The 27,530-nt window shown below is 37.4% G+C and overlaps 1 protein-coding gene across 6 annotated transcripts in view; it reads left to right on the top strand.

Annotated features, from left to right (window-relative positions):
- Positions 1–26,354, top strand: part of Plekhh2 (pleckstrin homology, MyTH4 and FERM domain containing H2) — a 109,929-nt gene extending 83,575 nt beyond the window's left edge. For 4 of the 6 annotated variants that reach the window (XM_048804462.1, XM_048804465.1, XM_048804460.1 and 1 more), the window contains 10 exons: positions 1,185–1,282; positions 2,597–2,774; positions 3,678–3,833; positions 5,285–5,382; positions 12,359–12,500; positions 16,767–16,912; positions 17,963–18,092; positions 20,621–20,707; positions 23,117–23,254; positions 24,249–26,354. In XM_048804462.1, the coding sequence (XP_048660419.1) occupies positions 1,185–1,282; positions 2,597–2,774; positions 3,678–3,833; positions 5,285–5,382; positions 12,359–12,500; positions 16,767–16,912; positions 17,963–18,092; positions 20,621–20,707; positions 23,117–23,254; positions 24,249–24,434 (1,359 nt within the window). In that variant the 3' untranslated portion in view covers positions 24,435–26,354. Of the gene's footprint in view, positions 1–1,184; positions 1,283–2,596; positions 2,775–3,677; positions 3,834–5,284; positions 5,383–12,358; positions 12,501–16,766; positions 16,913–17,962; positions 18,093–20,620; positions 20,708–23,116; positions 23,255–24,248 lie in introns of those variants that run through there. The other 2 variants (XM_048804463.1, XR_007348094.1) reach the window with 2 other exon arrangements.
- The last annotated feature ends 1,176 nt before the right edge of the window (positions 26,355–27,530 follow it).

Raw genomic sequence — 27,530 nt, 5'->3', positions numbered from 1 at the left:
GAGCAAAGGAAAATTTAAAAATCACATGTCATTTGGTTACCTTAAGATAACCTCTATTAAGAATAGAAATACTTTGAATTAGACAAAGGGAAATGAAGGGAAGAGAGGGGGATGGGAGTAGGAAATATAGTAGAATGAACCGGACATTACTTTCTTTTATACATATATGAATACACGACCAATGTAATTCCACATCATGTACAACCAGAAGAATGGGAAGTTATACTCGGAATATGTATAATATGTCAAAATACATTCTACTGCCATGTACAACTAATATTAAACAAGGAGAAATATGAATTACAGTGGATGGGGTAGAGAGAGAAGATGGGAGGGGAGGGAGGGGGGAGGGTAGAGGATAGGAAAGGTAGCAGAATACAACAGTTACTAATAGGGCATTATGTAAAAATGTGGATGTGTAACTGATGTGATTCTGCAATCTGTATTTGGGGTAAAATTGGGAGTTCATAACCAACTTGAATCTAATGTATGAAATATGATATGTCAAGAGCTTTATAATGTTTTGAACAACCAATAAAAAAAAATTTAAAAAAAAAAAATACAAAGAAGAATAGAGATTATAAGTTAAATTGATCCTTCTTTGCTTGCATATGTATTTTAAAAGACTCAGAAGAAAGAGGAATAATAGGGAGATGGAAGGCAAAAAAAAAAAAAATAAAAACAATTTTTAAAAGTATATTCTATAAAAAAGATAACCTCTTAAAATTTTCATACTTGCCTTTTTTATATATCTGTGTATGTTTGTATGGGTAGATAGGTTTTGATTTTAGGTAGATGTGGGTTTTTTCTTTTTTTACAATTTTATAATCTTCCTTTCCCAAAGCTGCCTATTTTTAAGTGAGTGGGTAAATATATAAATAAACAAAAAAGAAATAATGTCCTAATCTTTGAGTATTATGTGATAAAGGACTACTATGTCCACTTGTGTTTTGGTACCTCAGTTGTAAACAGAAGGTGTATACAACTGGATGGATCATGTGTCTGACCCTATGTAAAGCTTTTGTCTTAATGTAGTATAAATGCTCTAAATAATATATATGGGAAGAAGCAAACATGGGGTGGAGACAGTCACCAGCACGTGGCTCTCCCAAGCTGTCAGCCATAGTCCTCTGACGGCTGTTGACCGGCATGGTATCTAACCTACAATGCTTCTCTTTGCCCAGGGCTGGCAGCTCTTGGCACTCTGTGTTGGGCTTTTCCTTCCCCATCATCCTTTCCTGTGGCTCCTTGGGCTCCATCTAAAGAGGAACGCAGATTCCAGGTGTGCAGAAAACTAGCTGGCTGAATTATTTATGTGGCTCTGAAAGTCTACAATAAATCATAAGTATTTAAAAACCTGCCAGGTACCTTTTTAGAATATGTGAACAAAATTTGGTATAGGAAGCCTTTTGTTATTATTTATGTGGAACTTGGAAATATTTCCTTTTTTATGTTACCGATCTTGTGGAAGATTGCAATCAAAATATTTTTCAGGGAAAAGTCTATGTGTCATTTCAAGTATGGATGACTTAGCATTAAGGGGTGCTTCTTCAGTGAAACCAAGTGTTTTTTTCTTAGTTTCCCCTTTTAATGGCTGACCATTTAGTTCTTTTATGTCACTGTGGTCTTTCCTCCTTTTATAATTGTATGTATTTGAGTTACATCAGAATTTTCACTCCTTTGAAAGAAATATTTAAAATCCTCATAGAATGGGACCCAGGGCACTCAGCTAAGGTTTACCCAGGATCATTTTGTTCACCAAGAGGTTCATGTTAGGTTGCTTAAATAGACCCTGGGACTAGCACAAATAAACCCCAAACCAAAAAGCAACTTGGAAATAAGAGGAAAATATTCTGCAGTTCATAACGCATTCTAGGGACCCTATGATCAAAATCATGTGATTTCTGTAGCAGTTATTGAGCCCCCTGGACAGAAGGTGACACCATTGGGTTGTCTAGAAAACATATTTAAAGGTGTTATCAATCTGCTTTTATAAACAAAATGAAAATTACACATAAATTTTATATTACATGCAAATGAGGAAAAATAAGATCTTGATTCAACTTTTACATAGTTCACCCTAGTGGTTTTGTTTAATGCTTAATATTTTTAACAAGTGCATGTTTTATAGGGTAAAGAAGGAAAATATTTTAAAATTTTTGTTAGAAGACATCTTCTTTCTTGTTTACCAATGTAACATCAACCTTGATGTTCTTCAGAAGAGAACTCTGCTGCATCATGTTTAAGTTACCACATTCTATTCTTTATACAACTGCTTTCTTTATACTTGTCAATATAATCACTATATATTGACTGTATAATGACTGGTAGTTTTAAATCCATTTTGTGATTAATACAAAAAGTTGAAGAATACTTTATAGAGACATTTGAGTTAGTCGGTTGCAAAAATAAAGGAACTGGAATTTGAGAAACATGACAGCAATTTAATGTTATCATTGAAAAAGGAAAATTATTTTCAAAATTATTATAATATGTAGTAATAATGAACAGGATGGGAAGTTTTCTTGAGGATGCATGGATTAGATTGTCATAATTAAATTTATTCGTAGATTTTATCTTAAGTTTTATATTACAGGACAGAATTTGGGAAATATGCCATTTATTGCCAGAGATGTGTAGAAAGAACACAACAAAACGGAGATCGAGAAGCGAGACCCTCGAGAATGGAAATTCTTTCAACCCTTCTTCGAAACCCGTATCATCATTCCTTGCCTTTCAGTATTCCCGTGCACTTCATGAATGGGATATATCAGGTGTGTTAGCCTTTTTACTGTCATAAAAATGTGCTTGATCAAGAAACCTAGGGAAATGAGAATACCTAGCTTGGTCAGTACCTGGCATTGATAAACCTGAAAATATATTAGATCTTTTATCAAAACAACTAAGTTTTGAAATAGTTTTGCTAAAAAGGATTCATGCTAAAAACAAATCCATATTGAACCAAAAAAGGAATGGATTTTCACTGCCATTATAACTGTGATGGAGAAAATCAAATATACTTTGGGCAAATTTTTTTCCCCCATCAGTATTCCTGGTAGGTAAGGAAATAATTACTAACATTTGAGCATGCACAATTTTAGTCTCTTTTAAAGTCTCCAAATCTCAGGAATTATCTGGGAAAGTTTTCCCAGGCCCTTCCAACTCTCTGATCTGGATGTCACTTATTTACTGAAGGAAACATGCTCTGAAGCCAGCAATTGTATTTGTGGCCATAGCCTTTTATCACTGAACTCGATACTTAACTGCCTGTTAAAGAAACAAACATTAAATACATGAAAGTGTTCATTTATTTAAAGTATTTCTTGTTTATTTTTTTTATTTACTTAAAGATTGCAGTTTGTGTACTTTTTGGTTTGCTTCTAACAGGTAACTACATAATATCTGAAAGGTATTGATAGCTATCAAATGATCTTTCTGTTTTGAATTGTTGTTGGCTGTAGCTGAGGTTTCTGAATTCTTACATACAGCAAGCTGACTACTGAGGTAATCTTGTTAATTTTCTCCAGTGGAGCTTTGGGACAAAAACGTTAAAACACCTACAGAAATGCGTGCTGTCATTAATCATGCATCAAGCATGACCTGATCCCTACTCTGACGTCTCTGTTTCAAACACATATGCTCTTTATTAAGAGCACTGCTTTGTTATTTCTGCTCAGGTAGTTGGGTTTGATGCTTCTACCACAGTGGAAGAATTCTTGAATACTTTGAACCAGGACACAGGAATGAGGAAGCCTTTACAGTCTGGATTTGCATTGTTCACTGACGATCCTTCTGGCAGAGACCTAGAGCATTGTCTTCAAGGAAACATAAAGGTGAAACCAAGGGCTTCTAAGGAGCCAGACCTGGCAAGCAACAAATAAACTATTTGGTCTTTAGTTTGCTTAGGGAAGAACAGATTTATGCACTGATAACCTTAAGCTAGAATTGAAATTGATAAGTGTTTCAAGAGCACTGTGAACTTTGCACTCAGTTTGAAAGATGGGTGGAAAATGAACCTGTGGAAATATAGAAGAATGGTGTGTGTGTGTGTGTGTGTGTGTGTGTGTGTGGTGTGGTGTGTGTGTGTGTGTGTGTGTGTGTGAGAGAGAGAGAGAGAGAGAGAGAGAGAGAGACTGGGGACTGAATCCAGGGAAGCACTAGCACTAAGCTACATCCTCAACCCTTTTTATTTTTTATTTTGAGACAAGATCTTGCTAAGTTGCTTAGGGCCTCACTAAGTTGTTGAGGCTGGCCTCAAACTTGTGATCTTCTATCTCAGCTTCCTGATTTGCTGGGATTACATGTGTATATCACCACACCTGGTTTAAAGAAAAGGTTTTGTGAAAAATCTTTCTCAGGTTGGGGCTGGGGTTGTGGCTCAGGGTTAGAGTGCTTGCCTAGTATGTGTGAGGCCCTGGTTTCAATCCTAAACACCACATAAAAATAAATGAATAAAACAAAGGTTTTGTGTCCATCTACAACTAAAAAAAATTTTTTTAATCTTTCCCAGATCAAAGTAAAATAACTTTAATAAAGTTTCTATCAAGTGATGGCAATGATTAGAAATACAGAATCATAAAACCATAAAGAGCCCTTAGAAAAACATTCCACTTATTCTGCAAATGAGGAAATGGAGGTTTAGAGAGGGAAAAGATTTCTCCCAAATCAAACAGCTAGAATTTTTCCTTGTATTTCAGATTTCTTTGGTTTAACTTAGTTATTCCATTTTTTTCTTTTTTCTTTTTTGTGGCACTGGGGTTGAACCCAGGGCACTCTACCACTGAGCTGCATCTCCAGTCCCTTTTTAAATTTTATCTTGAGACAGGGTCTCACTAAGTTGCAAAGGCTGACCTCAAACTTGCAATCCTCCCAAGTGGCTGAGATTACAGGCATGCCCCACCATACCCAGCCCCAGTCATTCCAATCTTTATAAATTCAGAAGATAGAAAAGTTACTCCTTCAGTGACCAAATCATGAAAAAATCCCTGGAATCTCTTTGTTTCCAGTCTCATGCAGTCCTGCATTAAGATTCCTTTTTGAGTAAAAAATGCATGGCCACAGTCCAAAGTTAATGTGTGTCCAAAAGGATAAGTGGACCAAAGAACAATTTATAGTTAAATCCTAAACTTAGAGCTATATAGGAACTGAAAACAAAAATCTTAAACACATTTTTTTTGGTCATATTAATTGAGAATTTTCAGTCTACAGATATACTTGTTTTCAAAAAATGTTGATTTTTTTTTTTTAAGGTCGTGTGAATCTCAGTTTTTCAATTCCTTTCTAGATTTGTGACATTATTTCTAAGTGGGAACAGGCATCCAAGGAGCAGCAGCCTGGGAAATGTGAAGGTACAAGAACTGTCCGTCTAACTTATAAAAACAGGTGCGTAATATACTGTATCCAAATGCCAGAGTATGTGTACAAAGTTGTCTTCAACTCTTGCACCTACAGTTTACTTTCCTATTGAGTAGCCTTAAAAGTTATAGTGTTTATTTGTATATTTATTTTTGTATGAATGGTAACTCTCTTCAACAGGAAGAAACTATCACATAAAATTTGTTTCTAATTCTCATTCTTTCATATATATGTATTTCTCTCTCTCTTGCTCTCTCTCTCTCTCTCTCTCTCTCTCTCTCTCTATATATATATATATATATATATATATATATATATTCAGCTTCAACTATAAACCAGTCATTTGGCTAAATGCTCTGGATAAAATGGTAATAAAAACAGACATAGACCCAGTGCCTGCTCTTCTGGAGTTTAGAGGTTGGAGAGGAAGACTGGTGTTAATGATACACTCTCCCTATGAATATGGCATTACATGTTAATCCTCTGAAGGAAGAGCACCCAGCAAGGAGCCCCACCTAGACTGGAGCCATCAGGAGGCTGTGATAAAATGATGTTTATGCCCAGCTAAAAGGAGGGGTTGGGAGTGGGTACTTCCAAGTGGGTCCAAAAGGATGTGGCTGTGCAGCTGGTTTCAGGAATTGAGAAGGTGCTAGTAGAGCTGGAGCACGGACCTTCTCAACGGACAAAATCATGGCACACTTTGGCATAGGGTCAGGAACCAGATTTTCTTTCTTTCTTTTTAAAAAATATTTTCATTTCTTCCATATATTAGCAGAGCATGACACTTAATAAATACTATTAACAGGTCAACTCATATTGACTGTACCAAAATAAAGATATTTTTCTGGTTTTATTTGAATCTTCTACCTCATAAATTAAAGGATCTAACAAATGTTGGGCCAGAAGCCTGGTGGGATTTTGGTATAGCACTGAATCTCTTTTCAGAAGACTGTCTCTGGAAAATGTCTATAGACTTGAAATTGGAATATAAGAAGTAAAGGCACTGTATGGCAAAAAGAGGATAATAGCCTTTGATCTAGCAATTAGAAAAATAAATTTTTCTAATTATCTGTCCCACAGAAATGGCTCCATAAATTAGCAGAGTATTCCAACTGGCCCAATATCTTCTTTGCCATATATTTTTTTCTGGGTACCAGAGATTAATTTAGGGGAACTTGACCACTGAGCCACATCCCCAGCCCTATTTTTGTATTTTATTTAGAGACAGGGTCTACACTGAGTTGTTTAGCGCCTGGCTTTTTGCTGAGGCTGGCTTTGAACTCGCAATCCTCCCATCTCAGTCTCCCAAGCCGCTGGGATTACAGGTGTGCACCCCCGCACCTGGCTGCCATATGTATTTTTAACAATGAAAAGTTAGCGGGGGAAACTTGCATATTTATTTAGGATAATGGTGAATTCTCAGTTTGGACTCCACCTCAGTCAGCCACTGAGGGCCACCTTCTGTTTGAACAGACTCCTTTGATCTGAATTAATGGTGGTTGTGAACCATTGGAGCCTCTTTGTTCAGGGGCTCACCAGCTGTGATGACGTTCCAGCATTCTGAGTAGCTTCACCAAGAAGGCAACTGTGAAGCTTTGCTAAGCTTTAAATCCTACAGATCCACATTATTTAGATCATGGGAATTGGATAGGCTGCTCTGTTGGAGGAACCTTCATTGATGGCCGGCTTCATCTTTGGTCCATCAGTGACTGGCGAGAATGTTAGGCTGGAAGACGTGGACCTTTCAGAGGTTTGAGTTCTGTTTAGTGCTGGAGCAGTAGTACTGGAAGTGTGGGCCCTGAACCAACAGCCTCAGGATCACACAGAAAAGTGCTACAAGTGCAAGTTATGCAATTATTAGGCCTCACTTCAGATTTATTAAGTCATAATTTCAGGGGTTGAATGCCAGGAGTCCATGTTTTAGCATCTCTCCACATCCATGTAATTTTTGCCCATTCTGGTTTTTTGTTGTTGTTTTTTGTTTGTTTGTTTGTTTGTTTGGGTACTGGGGATTCAACCCAGGGGCACTTAACTACTTAGCCATATCCTCACCCCTTTTTTAAAATATATTTTTATTTAGAGACAGGGTCTCACTGAGTTGCTTAGGGCCTCACAGAGTTGCTGAGGCTGGCTTTGAACTCATGATCCTCCTGCCTCAGCCTCCTGAGCCACTGGGACATTCCTGCTAAGTTTTGACAGGCACTGCTCTGAAGGTCCTCAGGATGGCTTTCTCTCACATTGATCTTGCCTTTTGTGGGAGATCATATATTGTTTTGCGGAAGACGTTCAGGAATCCTCATTTGGTTTTGGTAGAACCAAATGGAATAACTTCTGTGTGTAAGACTATTTCTGATAATCCACACCTTATGGATGTTTAGTACATACTAGTTCTGATTATGGTGGCTACAGTTGGAACCAAAATTAAAATTGGATGAAATGGACAAAGCCAGTCAAAAAATGCAGACAAAAATAATGCTGTAAGTTTAACACCACTCAAGGAACAAAATAGGTAATAACACATGGTGAAGACGGCCTTGCTAAAAATAAATAAGTAAATAAAAGACTCATGACAATATCATTGACATAAGAAAGGAAGAAAATAAAAAGCAACCCCACTCAACCAAGAGGTTTAATTTTTAAGAGAAGTCTAAAGTGGCTAAAGAGCCACAGCTGTGAGAAAGTACTTTGTTTTTCTAAATATGGCCTTGCTTTGCATATGTGTATAAATAGCTTAGACAGCACCCCTAATTTCCAGTGACACAGTTAAAAGGGGAACTGGCTGTGACCTGTCACCCAGCCAAGGTCTTTATTCTTCATCTGCCAAGCAGCACTACAATAAACAAAGCTAAAATACCAATTTTCTTTATCATGAAATAGTTTATTTATATTTAGCAAGTTATGGAATTTCAATTATTTAGATTCTGGGGTTAAAGATCTAATTAATGGGTTTTGAACTTGGATTCAGAGATGACCATTTGGAAATTAATGTTTAAATTTTGTTCACATTAAAAACCTCTTCTTTAATTTGATTTCTTACTATGTATTCGAAACTGCCAAAGTCAAGGCACAATTTTAACAAAACTGGTCAAGGTCCTTCCCAGAGGGAACAACTCTTCTTTTTCTGTACTTGAAAATGGAAGATTATGTTTAGCAGTGCTTTGCCGTTGTCGTTTTCTGGAGCACAGTTTAACATGCCTATCTCTGCCACCATTGGCTGGCTGTGTGAGCACCTGTATCCATCGACGTCCAAGTCAAAAAGGTAAACAGGTCACCTCATCTTTCCTTTTGATTATGTTCACATTTTTAAAAGTTCAGAATGGAGGAACTCTGCTGTGATTCTGAAGACCTCTAGAGAAAGAACTCTATTGCTAATAATCATCTATGTTTATCGAGCATTTACCCGACTCCAGGCCTGTGCTGAGCTCTTTATACCATCATCTCATATAATCCTAGCAATACCCATAGCGGGTGGGTGATTAGATGAGGGAACCGAAACTTTTAGAGTTTGGCCAAGGCTGCGGCAAGGAGTTTCCTTAGCCTTTTTCAGCAAATAATTCCTGTAGTTAGCCATTCTTACATACCATTCATTTGTCCACCCCAGCACAGTGCCAGGCCTTATTTGAAGCCCTGGGAATTCAAAGGCATTCATAAGGTGTGGATTATCCGAAATAGTCTTACACACAGAAGTTATTCCATTTGGTTTCCCCAAAACCAAATGAGGATTTCTAAAACTGGTATTTTAGCTTTGTTTATTGTAGTGCTGCTTGGCAGATGAAGAATCTTGCAGTATCTTGGGGCAGGCAGATGGGAAGTCTTAGCAACGTGGATAATGCTGTGGCAGCAGTATAACAGAGCAGTGAGAAACATGGATATGGAGGCAGACTGCCTGAGTTAGCTTCCTGGCTCTACTACTAGCTATGCAGCCCTGAGTAAGTTACTTAACATCTCTGTGTCTCAGATACCCTCTGTGAAATATGTAGGTTAAAATAACACCTACCTTGAGAATTGTCTGAAGGATTAGGTATTGGCCAGGGTAAAGCTCTGGGTCCAGAGCCTGCCACCCAGTGAACACGTCCTAGGTATTTGCTGAATGGACCATGTCTACATACATGGTGTTGTAGGAATATGGAGGAAGGTTTGGCAGAAGGCTGACTTTCAAGCAGATGGTTGACATTGTAGCCACAAAGGCCACAAAGGCAGGTAGAAAGCAGGGACGTGTGGGGAGGCTCATAATTGTGGTTTCAGTGAAGGGAAATCAGTAGATGGTGGTGGACTGAGGAGTGAAGGGAGGGTAGAAGGAGGGGACTGGAGGACCTCAGGCTGCTCCCTAGGGGGCTACCCCGAGGATGAGAAGGGCCACAGTTGGACAATAAATGCTGTGAAGAATGAATGGGGAGCCACCTGAGGGCAAGCAAAAGCATTCCCCTGCAGTGGAGAGAGCCCTGCCCAGCTGTGCTGATCAGGTAGAGTCGGTTTTCTTGGGCCGCATTCAGCTTCCTGGGCAAGGAGGCAGGCCTTTGGGTACACGCGGCTGTCCACTCCCAGCCCCACCTGCCTTAGTAAGTCACACTCCTCTGGTGCCTTTCCTATTCCAGCTCCATGGGTTTGATTTTCTGATGTCTTGGTCATTTTTCTGATTCTTCTGTGCCTCTCCAAGTGTTGTCCACACCCCTGCGTGGCTGCTGGAGAACAAGCTGTTCACTAGGGGTTTGGGCCAAGTTCTTGCAGATGGTATACCTGAGCCACGCGTGTCCAGGACTGTCTTGCCTTCTTTGCTAAAGGAGCTTCCTTTCCCTTTTCAGGTTCAATCTTGCAGCATGCCAGAAATGACAGGAAAATGTACTGTAGCTCTTCTTTCCTGTAGTCATTGAAATATTTGATTCATTATCTCCCCCTGGCAGTGTTACCAGGCAAACTTGTATTAAGAATCTTCTAGTCGGGTACGGTGGTGCACACTTGTAATCCCAGCAGCTTGGGAGGCTGAGGCAGGAGGATTGCAGGTTCAAAGCCAGCGTCAGCAACTTAGCAAGGACCTAAGTAATTCAGTGAGACCCTGTCTCTAAGGAAAATATTTAAAAGGGCTGGGGATGTGGCTCAGTGATTAAGAGCCCCTGGGTTCAACACCTGGTACAAAAAAAAAAAAAAAGAACCTTCCAGTGGTAAAACTTATCTAAATCCTCATGGATTACAGTGATAACTTCAAGTGGGGAAAATAAGCTAGTTATTAAAATGTGACTATGGGGCTGGGGATGTGGCTCAAGCGGTAGCGTGCTCGCCTGGCATGCGTGTGGCCCGGGTTCGATCCTCAGCACCACATACAAACAAAGATGTTGTGTCCGCCGAAAACTAAAAAATAAATATTAAAAAATTCTCTCTCTCTCTCTCTTTAAAAAAAATGTGACTGTGTCAAAAAGGGAGGGCTTTCATCTTAAGCTTCATTCTGTTTTATATCACTTTGCTGATGTCATTTTAAATGAATTATCTGTTTCTGTTATCCAGCTGCATTCTTCTACCAGTTTAACAATCCTGCATTATTTGTCGTCATGCAATCATAGATAAAAAGGGGTGTAGGATTGATTTTTTTTTCCAGGAAACTGCTCTGATTTGTAAACTGGGTGTGATAGGAAAAATGATCAGAATCATGGGCTAGGAGGAACATTTAAGAGTACACCCACCATGTTTCCCCAGATAGGGGCTTGCTGCCCTCTCCTTCCCTGACATTTGAAATAATTTTGCGGAGAAATGCTGTGTCTGCTCCTTCAAGTATGTAAAGAGAGAAAGATGGAAAATCCACAGTGATAGCCCGTTGGGCACACACCTCACTGTTGGACCCAAATCCCTCTTCTCCAACCACTGTGTTGCCATGATAATATTCAGGGGTGTCAAGGTGTTGCTTACTCTCCCCATTACCAAAACATTTGGAGCATTCATAGCACCCATGCCTCATCTGACTCCAGAGACCTGTAAGTCTCACATATAAACAGCACAGTGAATAAATAAAAAGGGCCACTGATTTGATGAAGACTCCTAGACAAATAAAAGCCATGTCATAAGCCAGGCATAATGGCTTACACCTGCAGTACCAGCTACTCAGGAAGCTGAGGCAGGAGGATCTTAACTCCAGGAAGAAAGCAAAGACCAGTTTGGGCAATATAGTGAGACCCCATCTCAAAACCAACCAACCAACCAACCAACAGAAAATCACAAAAATCATGTCATGTTTCAACAAGTAATAATGAATACATGTAAAACTATTTTGAGCTCCTAAATCTGCTTATCCGCATGTGGCCAAAAAGTCAAAACACATCTAAATGTACAAATATTACCTTTTGGATTCTCAGAGAAGACCTCGCTTCCCTCCCCCATGAATTGATGTTGACTTGGGGTTGGTTTTGAGTTGAAATATTCATTTCCTATTCTTTGGTATGTTCATAGCATTTTGAAAATTAGGTTTATACGGCCCATTGAAATGAAGATGACATCATTCATTCCCTACAAGAGAGAGCAAATTTAATTTTTCTTAATGTCTTACATCCTTCAGGAACATTTAAGGATTTGGTACTTCAGGGAATTAAAAAATAGCTAGAAGAGTCCCTCCACCTTAAAGAAATTTTCTTTTCATTTTGCTGAAACAGAAATAGAAACAGATCATCAACCAATAGTAATGGTCTAAATTCATATAACTTAAAGGACCATGTTAAAACCATTCCATTTGTATCCTCTGGATTTATCTTTACTTTCTTCTTTTGTAAGAATGTCATTGGGGACTTTCCCCACTTGAAGTTATCACTGTAATCCATGAGGATTTTTACTCAGTAGTACAGTATTTGCCTAGTATGCACAAGGCCCTGGGTTCGTCCCCAGCATGGAAAAAAAAATATATATATATATATATATACACACACACACACACACACACACACATATATATATATATATGTCCATATATGTGTGTGTGTATGTGTGTGTATAATTTAATGAGAATTTTCCTTTTTTTTTTCAGACTATATTTCTCAATGCAAGCCCGTGGAGAGACTGATAGAGAGAAGTTGTTGTTAATGTATCAGACAAATGATCAAATAATAAATGGCCTTTTTCCTGTGAGCAAGGATCTGGCACTAGAAATGGCAGCTCTTTTAGCTCAGGTAACTTCCATGTTGAGTAGAATAATATATGGAAATGATAAGATACCAGTTTCTTCATGGAATTAAGATGCAGTAAAACAACATACCTTCAGCTGTTCTTTAAATCTACTTTGCTGTGATTTAAGACCTTAAACCCTGCAGGCTTTGTAATTACAGTGTGACTCTCAACTGCCAACAACTGCAATGATGCAGAATGAGACAGTATTCTGTAAAGGAAACCTCATTTCTTATTCTCTTGAAAATTTAGCTCTTAGCCGGGCACGGTGGTGCACGCCTGTAATCCCAGAGGCTCAGGAGACTGAGGCAGGAGGATCGTGAGTTCAAAGCCAACCTCAGCAATGGTGAGACACTCAGCAACTCAGTAAGACCCTGTCTCTAAATAAAATACAGAATGGGGCTGGGGCTGGGGCTCAGTGATTGAGTGCCCCTGAGTTCAATCTCTGGTACCCTCCCCGCCAAAAAAAAAAAAAAAGAAGAAGAAAAGAAAATTTAGTTCTAGACCTCTAGACTTCTATTAAATAGAGGAATTTGAGCATTGCGCTGTGGGGCTGAGGATGCTGTGTTGAAATTGTTCTTAATCTAACAGGCTTGAGTCCTGAAAACTCTAGAGCACTTTCTTCATGTACCTATTATATCAATTAGGATTAAGCTGACCTTCTATAAACATGCACACACTCAAATTAATAGTGACTTAATTGAATAGACGTATATTTGTCTCTCTATAGAGGTATTCTGGCACCCATTACAAAGTCATGAGGGGTGTGGGCTTTATCCTGCTCCCCCTTCCAGCCATTCCTGGGGTGTCATCTTTGCAGCCCTGGAGGGCTGCCAGAATGCCAGCTGTTAGGCCAGGGACCCTGGTACAGTGTCACTTTTTCAAGGAGATTTATTTATACAGCACTAATCAATAAGAGGGAAATATAGCAAAAAATGAACATAGCTATAATTTCCTCATTTACATACAAGGACATTCCTGATGTGAACTCTGCCACCTCCCAGCCTCTGCACTCCCTATCTTGAACTTTATGCTCTAGTGAAGTATAAACGGTGGGTCCATGCACAGTTCCAGGACTTGCATATGGCTCCCTTTTTCCTTCATGTGCTTCACTGGTGTCTCCTCTGCTGGGGTGTCTACCCCACTCCTTCACCTGTTAACTTTATCTCAGCCTTTACTTTTCATTATAGGTGTCACTTATTCCAGGAAACCTTCCCAAATCCTGCTTGGGTGGGTTAAAGTCCCTCTTGAGGTGTCCATGATGTTCCATACATGTCCATGTATCGCTGTCCTAACCTCAGCGGTTTATAATTACTTATTGTGTTTCTGCTTTGTACCATTTGCTGAAGCCTCACCAAGAGCCATGACTGTTCCTGTCCCTCTTCCTGTCTAGCACAGCCTTACCCAGGACACTTTCTCTGTGAGCATTCCTGGAAGAATGAGCAGTTGATAATTTAGTTTACTTTTAAAATAATTTGAAGATCATTCATACTTTCAACATTAGGGCTACACTGTGTGTTCTCTTTTGATAAGAGGTCAAAAGCTGAAGAAAAGAGAAACAGGGCCCATGTTCTTGGTGACAAGATTATTTATAAATGATTTTCTGTCACTTGCCGTCTTAGGTTTTAGTCCTCTAGACGCACAGATTCTCTGTGAAAATCACCCTCATTTTTACTGATTCAAATTTGTCTTCTTACTTTAGCTTTTCATTTTGTTAAGAAAGCTTCTACAGGGGCTGGGGTTGTGGCTCAGCGGTAGAGCGTGCGCCTCGCACGTGTGAGACCCTGGGTTCGATCCTCAGCACCACATAAAAATAAATAAATGAAATAAAGACATTGTGTCCATGTATAACTAAAAACAAATTTTAAAAAAAGCTTCTACAAAAAATTATAACCTACTTTGAGTATTTATATTTCCCACATTTTTAGATGAGTCTGAGGAAGAGACAGAGAGGTAAGACCACACACCAAGAAGCACATGACTAACTTTAAAAGTATAATTGTGGGATAAATACAGGAAGCAAGTAATGAGAACTTAGTTCTTGCTCCCATTTATATATGGAAAATTAAACAATGTTCCCGATCTACTTTCCTCAGATCAGTTTTCATGAAGATAAATGAGATACACTAATGAAACCTGAACTCTGTAGATGAGTTATTACTATTACAGATTTGAATATCTGTAGGTTCTTATTGATGCTCTGTCTACACTGGGAAATTCTCAGAACTGACCCCTTGTTGTGGTACTAGTGATTGGTATGGCATTATGTTCGTGTGAGGAGTGTTGGGAATTATCTGAGTCAATTTTTAGTTATTCTCCAAACATTTCTTGTGTTTATTCTATGCCAAACAGTATGCCAAGCACCAGGGAGGGAGACGCTGAGCCTGGGCATAACCACCAGACTCCCCTAGGAGGCAGGCTTGCCTACTAGTTTTGTAACTACTGTTTGCCTCCCAGGTGCTAGGTGGCAGCGGTGTCTAATTCCCTCTGGGGAAAGGATTTTGGTGTGGTTGGAGAGCTGGCAGACAGTTTTTAATTGGTTTGAGGACAAAGAATGCTTGACTAGGAAGGAGTTGGGGATTGAGAAAAACCAGGAAAAATGAGAAATGGGAGCCCAACAGCAAAGCCACACAGATAACCAATGACTAAGAAACAGGGTCAAAAAACCTAGAAGGGGGCCAGGGTTGTGGTTCAGTGGCAGAGCACTTGCCTAGCATGCATGAGGCACTGGGTTCATTCCCCTGTACCACATAAAAATAAACAAATAAAATAAAGGTATTGTGTCCATCTACAACATATATATGTGTGTGTGTGTGTGTGTGTGTGTGTGTACACACACACACACACACACACACCCCTAGAACCTTATTTCAAATAAAAGAAACCTAGAAGAGTAGGCTATAAGGGTGACACGCAGCTGGAATTAGGGGGGCTAAAAGGCTCAGAACCTCAGAAGCTGGTTGTTGAACAGCTAAACTGGAAGTAGGGAGCTTAAATGGCGATGAGGGGCATTCTATGTGACCACTCTAGGCTTAATGGAATCCTCCATCTGCTTGTTGGGAAGTGATAATGATGAGAATTTTCAGCAGGGCATTCACCTAAATGTCCCCATCCTGTCTTCTTCCTTGAACTCTTTTTGGTACCCTATACTAAGCATTTAATTCAGTTTACCATGAGTGTCTGTTAACCCTCACTCCCCATCACTAGCTAGTAAACTCTGCATTTGGGGGCTGCTCAGCTTTTCCCTCTCCCCGACCCCTTAGCACAGTGCCTGACTTGCAGTGAGACCCGAGTCCAGGTTTGGATGAATGGAGGGGTACATGTGTGGATGGAGAGATGGATAAGTGGGGAGTAGGATGGTCATAAAGGAGGGTATCTGTGTGGCCTGTTAGTAGAGATGAGGGTTGAACATTCTTTCATCAAGGAAGAGAGGGGAATGAAGGACTCTATTCCAGGGAGTAAGAGACTAGTAGAATGAGGGACTAAATACAGTAACGTGTGTGGAATAAATACAGGAAGCAAGTATGAGAACATAGTTCTTGCTCCCATTATGTTCAGAAGAGACACTTAAAAAAAAAAGTTTGACTAATACTTTTTGGGGGACTTCTTATAGTTTTGTGAGGTTTTTCCTTTTATTTTATTTTTATTTTGGGTGAAGTCTTTTTTTTTTTTTTTTGGCNATATTTTACCACTGAACTATAGCCGAAGTTTTTTTTTTTTTTTTTTGGCTCCTGGGGATTGAACCCAGGGTGCTTGCTTACCCACTGAGCCACATCCCCAACCTTTTTTTTGTATTTTGTTTAGAGACAAGGTCCCACTAAGTTGCTTAGGGTCTTGCTAAGTTGCTGAGGCTGGGTTTGAACTCAAGTTTCTCCTGCCTCAGCCTCCTGAGCCGCTGGGATTACAGGCATGCACCACCACACCCAGCTTTTTGTCATTTTTAACTTTTATTTCACCTTATTATTTGCAATAAAAGTAGTGTCTTGAATAAAAATTTTCCTGTGTTATAGGCCTTTAGCAAACATTATTTGATGGTGATAGTAACTCAGGAAGATTAATATAGAAATGGAACTGAAATGTACAAAGAATTCAAATGAAATTTAGCCTTAATAAAACTTCTTATGTATTGTTATAAATTTTATAATCAGACAATCATGACACATAGATTTATGTGTTATGTATTAAAAAAAGAATGTTTAGAAAAAAATTAAACTGACTTAAAAAAATATTTTCAATATTCTTTATTTTCTCTTTTTTGGACTTCCAATTAGGTGGAGATTGGAGATTTTGAAAGACCTTTCTCAACCCCAGCAGGACAAGTTTCCAATCAATGTAAAGCCAACCAAACTCTCAAACAAGTTATAGAGAAATTTTATCCTAAAGGGTACAGAGATGGTTGTTCTGAGGAACAGTTAAGGTAAGGATATATTTTTTACTTTACAGAGGGTAGAATCATGCTACATACAAAGTTTTAAAGGTGGGGAAGAAGTATGACCTTTCTCAAAAATTTAAATACTGATAAGCCCCAAGAAGTTATAGCTATTTTCATTCCAGATGTGCTCAAATGCTTTAGAATTTATATTTAAATTTTTTAAGTGGGTAAATAAAAGTGTGTATTTGTCATGTGCAGTGTGTTTTGAAGTATGTGTACATTGTGAAATAACTAAATATTTGTTCCAATGAAAAAATTACCTTACGTGTGTTTTTCATTTGATGTTATTCATTCTAGTTCAAACTAATAATGATAATGAATAAGAGAAAAAATGGCCTTGAAAAAGTTTAATTTTATGAAATGTTTACCATTTTTTTGGATAGTCCATTATAAGTAAATTGAAAAAAAAATCTTATATAAAACTTTTTAATATAAAATTTAAATTAAATTAATTTAGAGTTTCAGTTTTAGAGAACACAAAAGGCTGATTAGATTAAAAATAGAGGCAAATTTGGTTTACCATGAGTTTTCCAAAATAGGAACATTTAAGGTAAGTCTTTTCTGTGTGGTATGAATGACTGCCTTCAGGGTTTGATTTGAGAAGTTTATCCCTGCCTCCAGCATCTCTCTAAGCTAAGAGTTGCAGTACCTAAAATTAGGGATTCATCTTTGGGCTCTGCTTTTTGTGGGTTTTTTTGTTTGTTTGTTTGTTTGTTTTTTTAATGAAAATATTCCCAGGAGAATCTACTTTTTGAGGTAATTTACACAAAGGTTTGATGCTGGCTATTCAGATGTTTAAAATTTACAGTCCAAGATACCAGATTATGTTGAAGACACAAAAAGCATGAGAATTTGGTGAAAGAAATGCTCCAAAAAGAAGGGGTGGACACTGGTGACAGAGTCACACAAGAACCGCTGTGCCTAGGTGTGCGGAGGTGGCACAGCTGGGCTTGGGTTGGCTCAAGGAGAGCTTCATCTTGGGAGGACGATAATTTGTGTTTCTGTGGTTGTGTGTTTGCCCTTTTCTTTTTTTAGGCAGCTGTACCAGCGACTGTCAACCAGATGGATGGCCCTGCGGGGACACAACTCGGCTGACTGTGTGCGCATTTATTTGACAGTAGCCAGGAAGTGGCCATTCTTTGGTGCCAAGTTGTTTCTTGCAAAAGTAAGAAAGAACGGGAGGGAAATGCATAATGAGAACCTTTGTGTGCACAGTCCACCAGATTTACCCCCGATTTGTATATTTGGTTTTTTTTTTTTTTTTTTTTAATGAGGAAATTCCCAACAATTTACAGAAAACAACAAAGGGACACTAGGGAAAGGGCAGGAAGTGTCTTTTTCTTCTCCCCTCTGCTCAACATTCCCCTCTGCTCAGCCTTTCCCCAGACTCCTGAGGCTAAACAACAGCTGAAATCCTCTGTCCTCTCTTCATTCATCCATCCATCCTCTCATTCATCCTCACACTCATTTGCTCCCATATTTATGAAGTATTGACTGAGTCCTCTTTGGCAGGCCTTGAGCTCTAGGGCTACATGAACCCATGGTTTCTGATGAGTTGGAACAAACTTCCAGGACTGTTGCACTTAGCTTGGGCCAGTGTTGCAACAGCCCTGTCAACACAGCCCTGCCTGGGAGTGACATGAACAGAGCGACTCAGAACACCAGGGAAGGAGGCAAAGCCTGCCAGGGGGAGAGCCGTCGCTTCCCCCAAGGGAAAAACTGCCTCAACTCCTCGTTGTATTGAACCATGCCACTTTCAACCCTCTTAGGCTCTTAAGATACATCTTGGTTTGTACTATTTTCTTTCCTGTCATGTTTCTTTTATCCTGTCTAAGAAACTGCACATTCCTCCTTCTCTGATGCCAACCATAATGCTTTGGACATAATTATCACTTAATAAATATTTATTGAATACATGTGCATCTTTGGGCCAGAAAATTGGATCTTAGTTTCCTCTTCTATTAAAAAACTAGAACAAGTCAAATCTAAGGTATCTTCTAACTCTGTGGGTGATTGTGTTATCATTAGGTAAGAAATTGTTTTTGGAATCTATATACTAAGTGAAGAGATGATTTTGTTAGTAATCTATAAAAGTAATATATTTGCAGGGAGTGTTTTTTAAATATAAGGAATAAATTTGAACTGTAGAACATTTTTCATGAATTTTAATTCTGACTTCACCATTGGAAGGACTATTGAATATCCTTTTCTGCTTTGACAACAGTTTTTGTGCTTGCTGGCACAGAATATTAAATAATGATACTGTGCTTCAGAATGCATGACCAGCACTTTTTTTTCTTCTTCTTTATAACAGGGAGACACTTCTTTGTTTGCTTTTTGGTGGCCCTTCTGTGTTTTGTATGTGGTTAAATACCCATAACATTAAGTTGACTATCTTAATCAATTTAAGTGGACAGTCCCATGCCATTAATTACCTTCACATTGTGGTGTCAACATCACCACCATCTACTTCCAGAACTTTAAAAATCTTTCTGGCCTGAAATTCTATTCCCCCTGAACACTAACTGTCCATTCTTGTTCTTACCGCTCAGCTCCTAGCAACCATCTTTATGTCTCTATGAATTTGACCATACTTGGAACCATACACATAAGGAATTTTACCTTACTCATCCATTTGTGGTTAGTTATTTGTTTCACTTGGGGTAATGTCTATCAGATTCATTCATATTGTACCCTTTCTTTCTAAGGCTGAATAATATTCCATAATATATGTGTTTGCAAGTGTGTGTGTATATTCACATAAACATTTTGTTTATCCATTCAGCAGTTGAAGGACACTTGAATTAAATGGCTTTATTTTTAATGTTTGCTTGCCTTTTGCAAACTGACCCTCAATAGGCTGATAACCCAAGGTTTTTTATGTGTGAAATTCTGTTAAGTTTTACTATATACAAATAATGCAAGATTCATCCCAGTTCCTTATCTATAATCTTGATATTGTTTTGCTAGACTTAAAAGAAGTAGTTTTGTTAACTGAAGAAAACATTGTAAATTGCTCAAAAATATTCCTGGGTTTTAATTGGATTCTTTTTCTGGTGAGATTATTTTTGTTGATTCAATTTTATTGCTTTCGCAGTGAAAAATTGGTAGAAACTTTTAGCATTACTCATTTTTTAGCATTACTCATTTCTCATTACAATTGATCACAGTTACGTATTTTCTTTTTATTTTTTGTTAGACATTGATATCAGATTTAATAAACTTTCAAATAGGTTACATTACTACAGTAATCCTTTTACATTGTAAGAATACTTACGATGTACAATTATTATAAAGATTTATAAGAGCACTACACGCCTTATAAAGCACATCAGTATATTTTGGTTATCACAGAAACCCTCAAAGCTTTATCAACTCTTAGTCTCTTGAAACAAAAATAAGATCTAAAAATTATAGTTTCCACATGAAAGATAAGGAGATTGAGTCTTGAAGGGATTAATTAGCATATCAAAATGCACATGTTATTAAGTAGCAGATTTGGGCCTCAATACCAGTTCTCCTACTATCAAATTCACTGCTTTTTCCAGTATACCACACAACCTCTTCCCCAAGAGAGATTTTTAGTAATACATTTTTGTTTTTTATAGTGCTATATGTTATATGACATTTAGATTGGAAAATATTTCTATGCTTTTGCATAGCATTTATGACCACGTTTTTGACTCTTTGTAGCCCATAACTCCATCCTCACTTGGAAATGCTTTCATGTGGCTGGCTATACATGAGAATGGTTTGAGCATCTTAGAATACAACTCCATGGTAAGATTAAGCCCTAAAGTGTTACATTGAATCCACTATTTCCATTGCTCAGTGTACTGTAAACAGAAGACAACACTCCTTAATCTGATTTTTCTCATGTTCAGATAGCATTATTCCTAATGAAGAGTCATTTTACAAATACAACTATGCTTACACTTTTATCTTTAAACCAAGATAAGATGGTTATCTATTGTGCATGATTAAATTGCAATCTTGGTTGTGATGGTGAAAAGAATATTTTTTAAAGAATTAAGAAAATTGTGTCCTGTGGAAAATAAAAATATTTAAGATATTATTAAAGTAGAAAGTTTAATGATCGAAGTTTAAGTTCAGTTTCACTAAGGCTTCTATACATAATTTCTATAATTTCCAATAATATCATCTCCCAGTTCACATGTACAAATACAAAAACTTAGAGATTTTCACATGATTAAAAGTAAAGCCAACCTGTGCTTTTTATATGTTCATGTATTTATCTGAAGTTACATTATTTTCTATCACATTTCATGTGTCAGATTACTTAGTAAAAAAAAAAATCTGGTGGGCAGGAATTGAAGGTACAGGTGCCGTGGACTCTGCTCAGCTGATCCTTACATGTGCAGATCACTTTTAGGCTGTGCACATTTGAATTCTGTCTCTTAAATTGTTTTAGAAATGCATTGGAAAAAAATGTTTGTGGGGCTGGGGTTGTGGCTCAGTGGTAGAGTGCTTGCCTAGCACTTGTGAGGCCCTGGGTTCAATCCTCAGCATCATATAAAAGTAAATAAAATAAAGGTTAGAAAAAAGACAAGTGTCTAAAGTTTAAATTTCATATATTACAAAGGGTTGATTCCTCAACATGCACAGATGTCTTATTTATAAGACAATAAAAATATCATAGGGTTGAGGTGTAACTCAGTGGTAGAAGATATGGTCAACATGTGCCAGATCTTGGGTTCAATCCCCACACCAAAATGGGGTGGGGGTGGGGAGAAAAGAAAAAGGAAGAAGAATCTTGTGAACATACCAATGGGCCAATGACTAACTCAATTCACAAAAGAGTCAATATTCAGTAAATATATTTTAAAATTTTAATTTCACTAGAAATTAAATATGATTTAAAAGAATGATGATATCCAGTGTTATTAGAATGTAGTGTTGAGAATATAAATGGTTATAACCTCTCTGAAGGAGAGTTTTGGAAAAATTCTCAAAAATTGTCCTCACTCTTTAAGCTAGCAAGTCTTGGTGTTTGCTTTCATAACCAAAGAAGGGTTATGTGCATTATGAAATATGTCCCCAAATATTACAAGATATAAACAAAATACCCTGCAATAAGTGATAAATGACTGCAGTAGCCTGCTAACTAAAAGGGTGCCTGTGAAGTCATTACAATAATGTTAGACAAGTGCATTTGTTGTCATGGAAAAATGTCAGGAGATACCTGACAGAACCTAGAACATATGAAAATAGCCAGGCATGGTGACTCAAGGATCAGGAGGCTGAGGCAGGAGGATCCCAAGTTCAAAGCTAGCCTCAGCAAGGTAGGGAGGCCCTAAGCAACTTAGCAAGACCCTGTCTCAAAATAAAAAATAAAATAAGCTGGGAATGTGGCTTAGTGGTTAAGCACTACTGGGTTCAATTTCTGGTTTAAAAAAAATATATTTTTTTTTCATATATATATATATATATATATATATATATATATATATATATATGAAAATATNTCCAAAGGTCATAAGACTTTTGTACACATAGCTGACTATTAACCTCTTCAAAGAAAAGAAAAAGTAAATGTTATATGCTTTTTATGTTCAGAGAAAGATGAGAAATGAGTAATATATCTATCTCCACTAAAATGCTAATATTAATTAATTATGGCATAATGCAAAAAGTATTTTCTAAAATCAAATCTATTTTGATCTAAAATAGATAGTAGTGGAACTAAATTTATTTAGGCATCATCTACCTTTACAATTAAAGTACATTTAAATGCTGAAAAAATTCACTTCAGAAAAATTAGAAACTATGAAGAAAACAAAAAACCTCTTGTATTTGGCACCCAGTGGAAAATCACTGTTAATATATTTTCATATATATATATATATATGAAAATATATTAACAGTGATTTTCCACTGGGTGCCAAATACAAGAGGTTTTTTGTTTTCTTCATAGTTTCTAATTTTTCTGAAGTGAATTTTTTCAGCATTTAAATGTACTTTAATTGTAAAGGTAGATGATGCCTAAATAAATTTAGTTCCACTACTATCTATTTTAGATCAAAATAGATTTGATTTTAGAAAATACTTTTTGCATTATGCCATAATTAATTAATATTAGCATTTTAGTGGAGATAGATATATTACTCATTTCTCATCTTTCTCTGAACATAAAAAGCATATAACATTTACTTTTTCTTTTCTTTGAAGAGGTTAATAGTCAGCTATGTGTACAAAAGTCTTATGACCTTTGGAGGTTTTCAAGATGATTTTATGGTAGTCATTAACAATACACATTCAAAAGACAAATCAACAGAGAAATTACTTTTTGCCATGGCAAAACCCAAGGTGAGTAGAACTCTTTCTGCTACCTTTTTTTTTTTTTTACACTAGTTCTTTAGTTCTTTTTGTATTAAAACAGTCATTGAGCAAAAAGCGGTTCCAGTTGGGAAAACATATATTACTTATAATTTAACCACCATGGGTCTAGTCAGTCTTGTTTCTTTGTCTAAAAAATAGTATGATACTACCTACGTCTTTTAGCTTATATACTTAATGAAGGAGGTTTACAAAGTTCTTAGCCTAGGACCTAGTAAATAGAAAGTTCAAAAGAAATGGCCGCAGAGTAAGTGATTGTTGTCAGGTACTTTATACATATTCTCTTACTGGGGATTATTTGCTTTATGGACTCATTAAAGAAAAGATCAGAGTTTTATCATTAAAACCTACTTGTTCCTTTACTGTTTAGAACAAATTATATATTTTTAATGTCTCTTAAGTGAAAGCCAGCAAATAAAAGGGCAACATTCTAAAGTGCAATTCTGTAGTCCAAAGAATGAGAAATTGGCTTTCATAAAACTTTATCTTAAAATCATCAAGTAAAAGAGACTTTCTTCAAAATCTGAAGCTTAAAAAAAAATGGTAGATTTCTTTCCTAATTAAGACTACTTAAGTGGAAGCAGTTCATGATCAAGTGCCAAAAATTGAAGCATGCTCAATCATTTAGTTTGAATATAGCATTAATCTGTATGACGGACTGAATTTCTTGATTCATATATTCACAAATGTGGCTGTAAGTTAATTGAAAGAGTGGTGGCTAACCTTCGCATTTCCAAACATTGCCACTAAACTCCATTGTTTTTTTGAGATTCATTCTGTCTGCTGATTTAAGTAATGGGAACATGGGAAGGTACCTTGATAGTGCCCAACAGGTAAGAACTCCACTGTGTGATCTACAGAGAAGGGGATTCTGGAAGGCTGGTTGCGAATAGCCAACCCTTTACTCCCTTGTCATCCGTGCGAACATCTCAGGAACATAATCATTCTGCTTTTCTTGCTTTAGATTCTTGAAATCACTCTTTTGATCGCCAGTTACATCAACAACTTCCATCAACAGAAGGCAGCGTTTCACCACCTCTCCGCTCCAGCCCTGCTCTCAAGCAGGACCCAGGGACCCCAAGCCAGGGCCATGGGAAGCCAGCTCCTCCTTCCAAGCAGCAGGCCCACCAAAGGCCCCACCCTTTTATGAAGGCTCTGGAGCCTGAACCTTCAGTCCTTGCCTCTATGATGGCTTCACTGGCTGTCAGCAAGCTGATTCACTCCAGCCATGTGGCACCCACACACCAGTATCCAAACTTCAGCAAAAATAGGGGTTACTCTCTCTTATCTGATTCTTAAATATTCAAATAGCAATAAAACATGAACATACAATTTGCCAACATGTTCATTTTCTCTTAAATAGGTTAAAACTGGTCATTTCTCCCCGTCTTCCTAGCCATCAGAGGCATCAAGCACTGTAGCTTTTCTTTTATTTTTTCTCTTTTGAATATTCTGGCCATCTTTAGAAAGGGAGATTCCAAACTCTTACTCTGTGTACCTGTTGAGTATTTGGAAAAGCTCCCTGCCAAAAAAATGTAAGTACTGTAATTAAATGTGCTCTTTATTAATGAGGTGGTATTTGGAAAGGAACAGAGTGCACAGTGTAAGAAACAGCTGCATGTGATGTGGAGGGGTAAATTTTTAGAGCAAGTGCAATAAATTTTGTGGCTCTGTGAATCATTACATGAAAAAACAGAAGTTAGGTAACCAGACCCTCCTGTGTGGTATTAGAAAGTATACCCTGTCGCCTTCGCAGATCACTGGAGTGTAAAGTTTAAAATGAGGCAGTGATTCCTGACATTCCTTGGCTGTCAGCATAGCACAAGTTCACTGGAATATTGCTCGCATTTCCTTGCATTTGGTACGGGGTCAACTTGACCTTGCTTTGTCAATAATATCTTTGAAAACAAAGACAGTCCTTAAAGCTTGCCCCCTCACATACTCCTTTCTGAGAGTTTGAAAATATATTCCCAAATATTTGTTGGACATTTTGAGAAAAGAGAAATAGAAAATAATTCTTCTATCAAAGGAGATAAAATTTTAGTTGAAAGAATATTGAGATGTATGACTTTACTAGGTTAGGTAAGTGGCCAGTACATTGCAGTATGTGTCAAAACAATGTAATGAGGATTCATGATAAAAATGAAACTGTGATAAGACATGAAAATGATATTATAGAAATGTTTAACTATAATAGTAATCACGAGTATACTTAATTTTATTTATGTGTAGAATATTCGTATTTATTTTTGGACATATTTATCACTTTTGTGTCATTGTTTTTAATCAATTTGAGAAAAATATTAGCTGCTGAATTACTTTGCTGGCAGAGCCCCTTGTATTTCTTCTTTGCTGCTTTCTCCCCATGGTAATGTACTGTTCTCATACTCAGCCTTCCATCCTTCGAAGGAGCAGAGGCAAGGAATATATTACTTAAGGAATAGTGTACTTTATTGGAACAACAAATAGAAGCTTTTAAAACCTCTGTAGAAATGGATTTCCATTGGCCATTTCCTCTATATCTTTTGAGCCACAACTACTCACTGAATAAATAAATTAGTTTTTTAGAGTAAACTGATTACCAATTTGGGGTGACTCTGAGGAGTCTTTTGGCTGGGATACAGAATTTCTGAGCTCCCAGAAAACCATTTAATAATCATTAGTTGGTGAGCCCGGGGGCTTGACAGAACTGTTACTAAGGTGTGAGAACTTTATTCTCAGGCAGTAGTTCGTTCATTCACTATCTGGTAAACTCCCCTCTCTTAGCACCCCCAAATTTTCTAATTTAAAAATAAGTAGTAAAGGCTTAGCTTAAACCTGTAGTACCTTATACTTGGCATTTATTTTTGATAGAGCAGAGATAAAATATTTTGATGGAAAGAAATCAATTTTCTGTAACTGATGATGTGAAAATTTTATTTTCTGGAAAATTACTTATATAGCCATTTAAAAAATTCAAAGTATGTTATTATGATTGGTTACATGAGAATAGTGTTTCATGTTTAATTGTAATATTTGTCTCCTATCATTTTCTTCCCTTTCAATCATAATAAATGATTTACAAAACCCATTTTGAGCATTATCTTTTGAATAATCTTCATGAAATACCTAATGTTTTCATTGTCAAAGCTGAGGTGTTCTACCAGTGAAAATGGTAGTTATTACCTCCTTCTCTTACATTCATGCTTTGTCTTCGATGTTGCTTTGTTTTATACCTATAAAAGGAAACTGTTTTGGCACATTGTAATATTAATAGATATGTATGCATATTGATAAATGAATAGAAATTTTGGTTTTCCCTGATTTCATAATAAACTCTTTAAGGGAGTTTATGTCACTTAGGTAAGTTTAATGGAGTGTGCTCTGAACATTTATTTTAAACATTCTGGACTGTGTGTGTGTGTCTGGGTGTGTGTGTTCACGATTGCCCATGTGCCCTTCAAATCCAATATTGCCACAATTTGGAAATGGACTCAACTCTCAATTTACAAGAGAATTTAGTCACAACTTATAAAGACACTTTGTTACAGAATATGTTTTTGGAAATTTTTTCCATAGGAAAAAAATATGGTACTAAGTGTGGTGGTACACGCCTGTAATCCCAGTGACTCAGGAGGCCAAGGCAGGATCCCAAGTTCAAAGCCAGCTTCAGCAACTTAGTGAGGCCCTAAGCAACTTAGCAAGATCCTGTCTCAAAACAAACAAACAAACAAACAAACAAAAAAAACGATCCAGGGATATGGCTCAGTGGTTAAGCGTCGCTGGGTTCAATCTCTGGTACAAAAAAAAATTAAAAAGTGATCAGGTCTCTAGAACATACTTTTGACTCATAATTGAACTTAAGTTTATCTTTTTTTTTAATGCCCATGCCCAGTGTTTTTGTTACAGTATTGTTTATTTTTATGTGGTGCTAAAGATCTAACCTAGGGCCTCACACTGTCAGACAAGTGCTCTGCTACTGAGCCACAGCCACAGCCCCAGCCCCTGAACTATAATCTTGAAGTACTAACACCATAGACAACCATATTTCTCTAGTTAAATGTCTATGTTTTTCTGGGATGCCAAGAATATGTTCCCTACCCCATCCACCTACCTCCCAGCCTCAATGGAATCTGTCCCCCTCAGGGCTAAGGGGCTGTGGGCTGATTTCTCGGGGGAAGAGGTAACGTGGGAATTGGAGAGGGGAAATAAGAGCAGGAATAAATTGGTAGGGAGGTTTCTTTGCTATTATATTTGGCAGAAATCA

This window comes from Marmota marmota, unplaced genomic scaffold (assembly GCF_001458135.2).
Source record: "Marmota marmota marmota unplaced genomic scaffold, marMar, whole genome shotgun sequence".
Classification (NCBI taxonomy): Eukaryota; Metazoa; Chordata; class Mammalia; order Rodentia; family Sciuridae; genus Marmota; species Marmota marmota.
The sequence above is the reverse complement of the archived record's forward strand: the minus strand, read 5'-3'. Positions and strand labels throughout refer to the sequence as shown.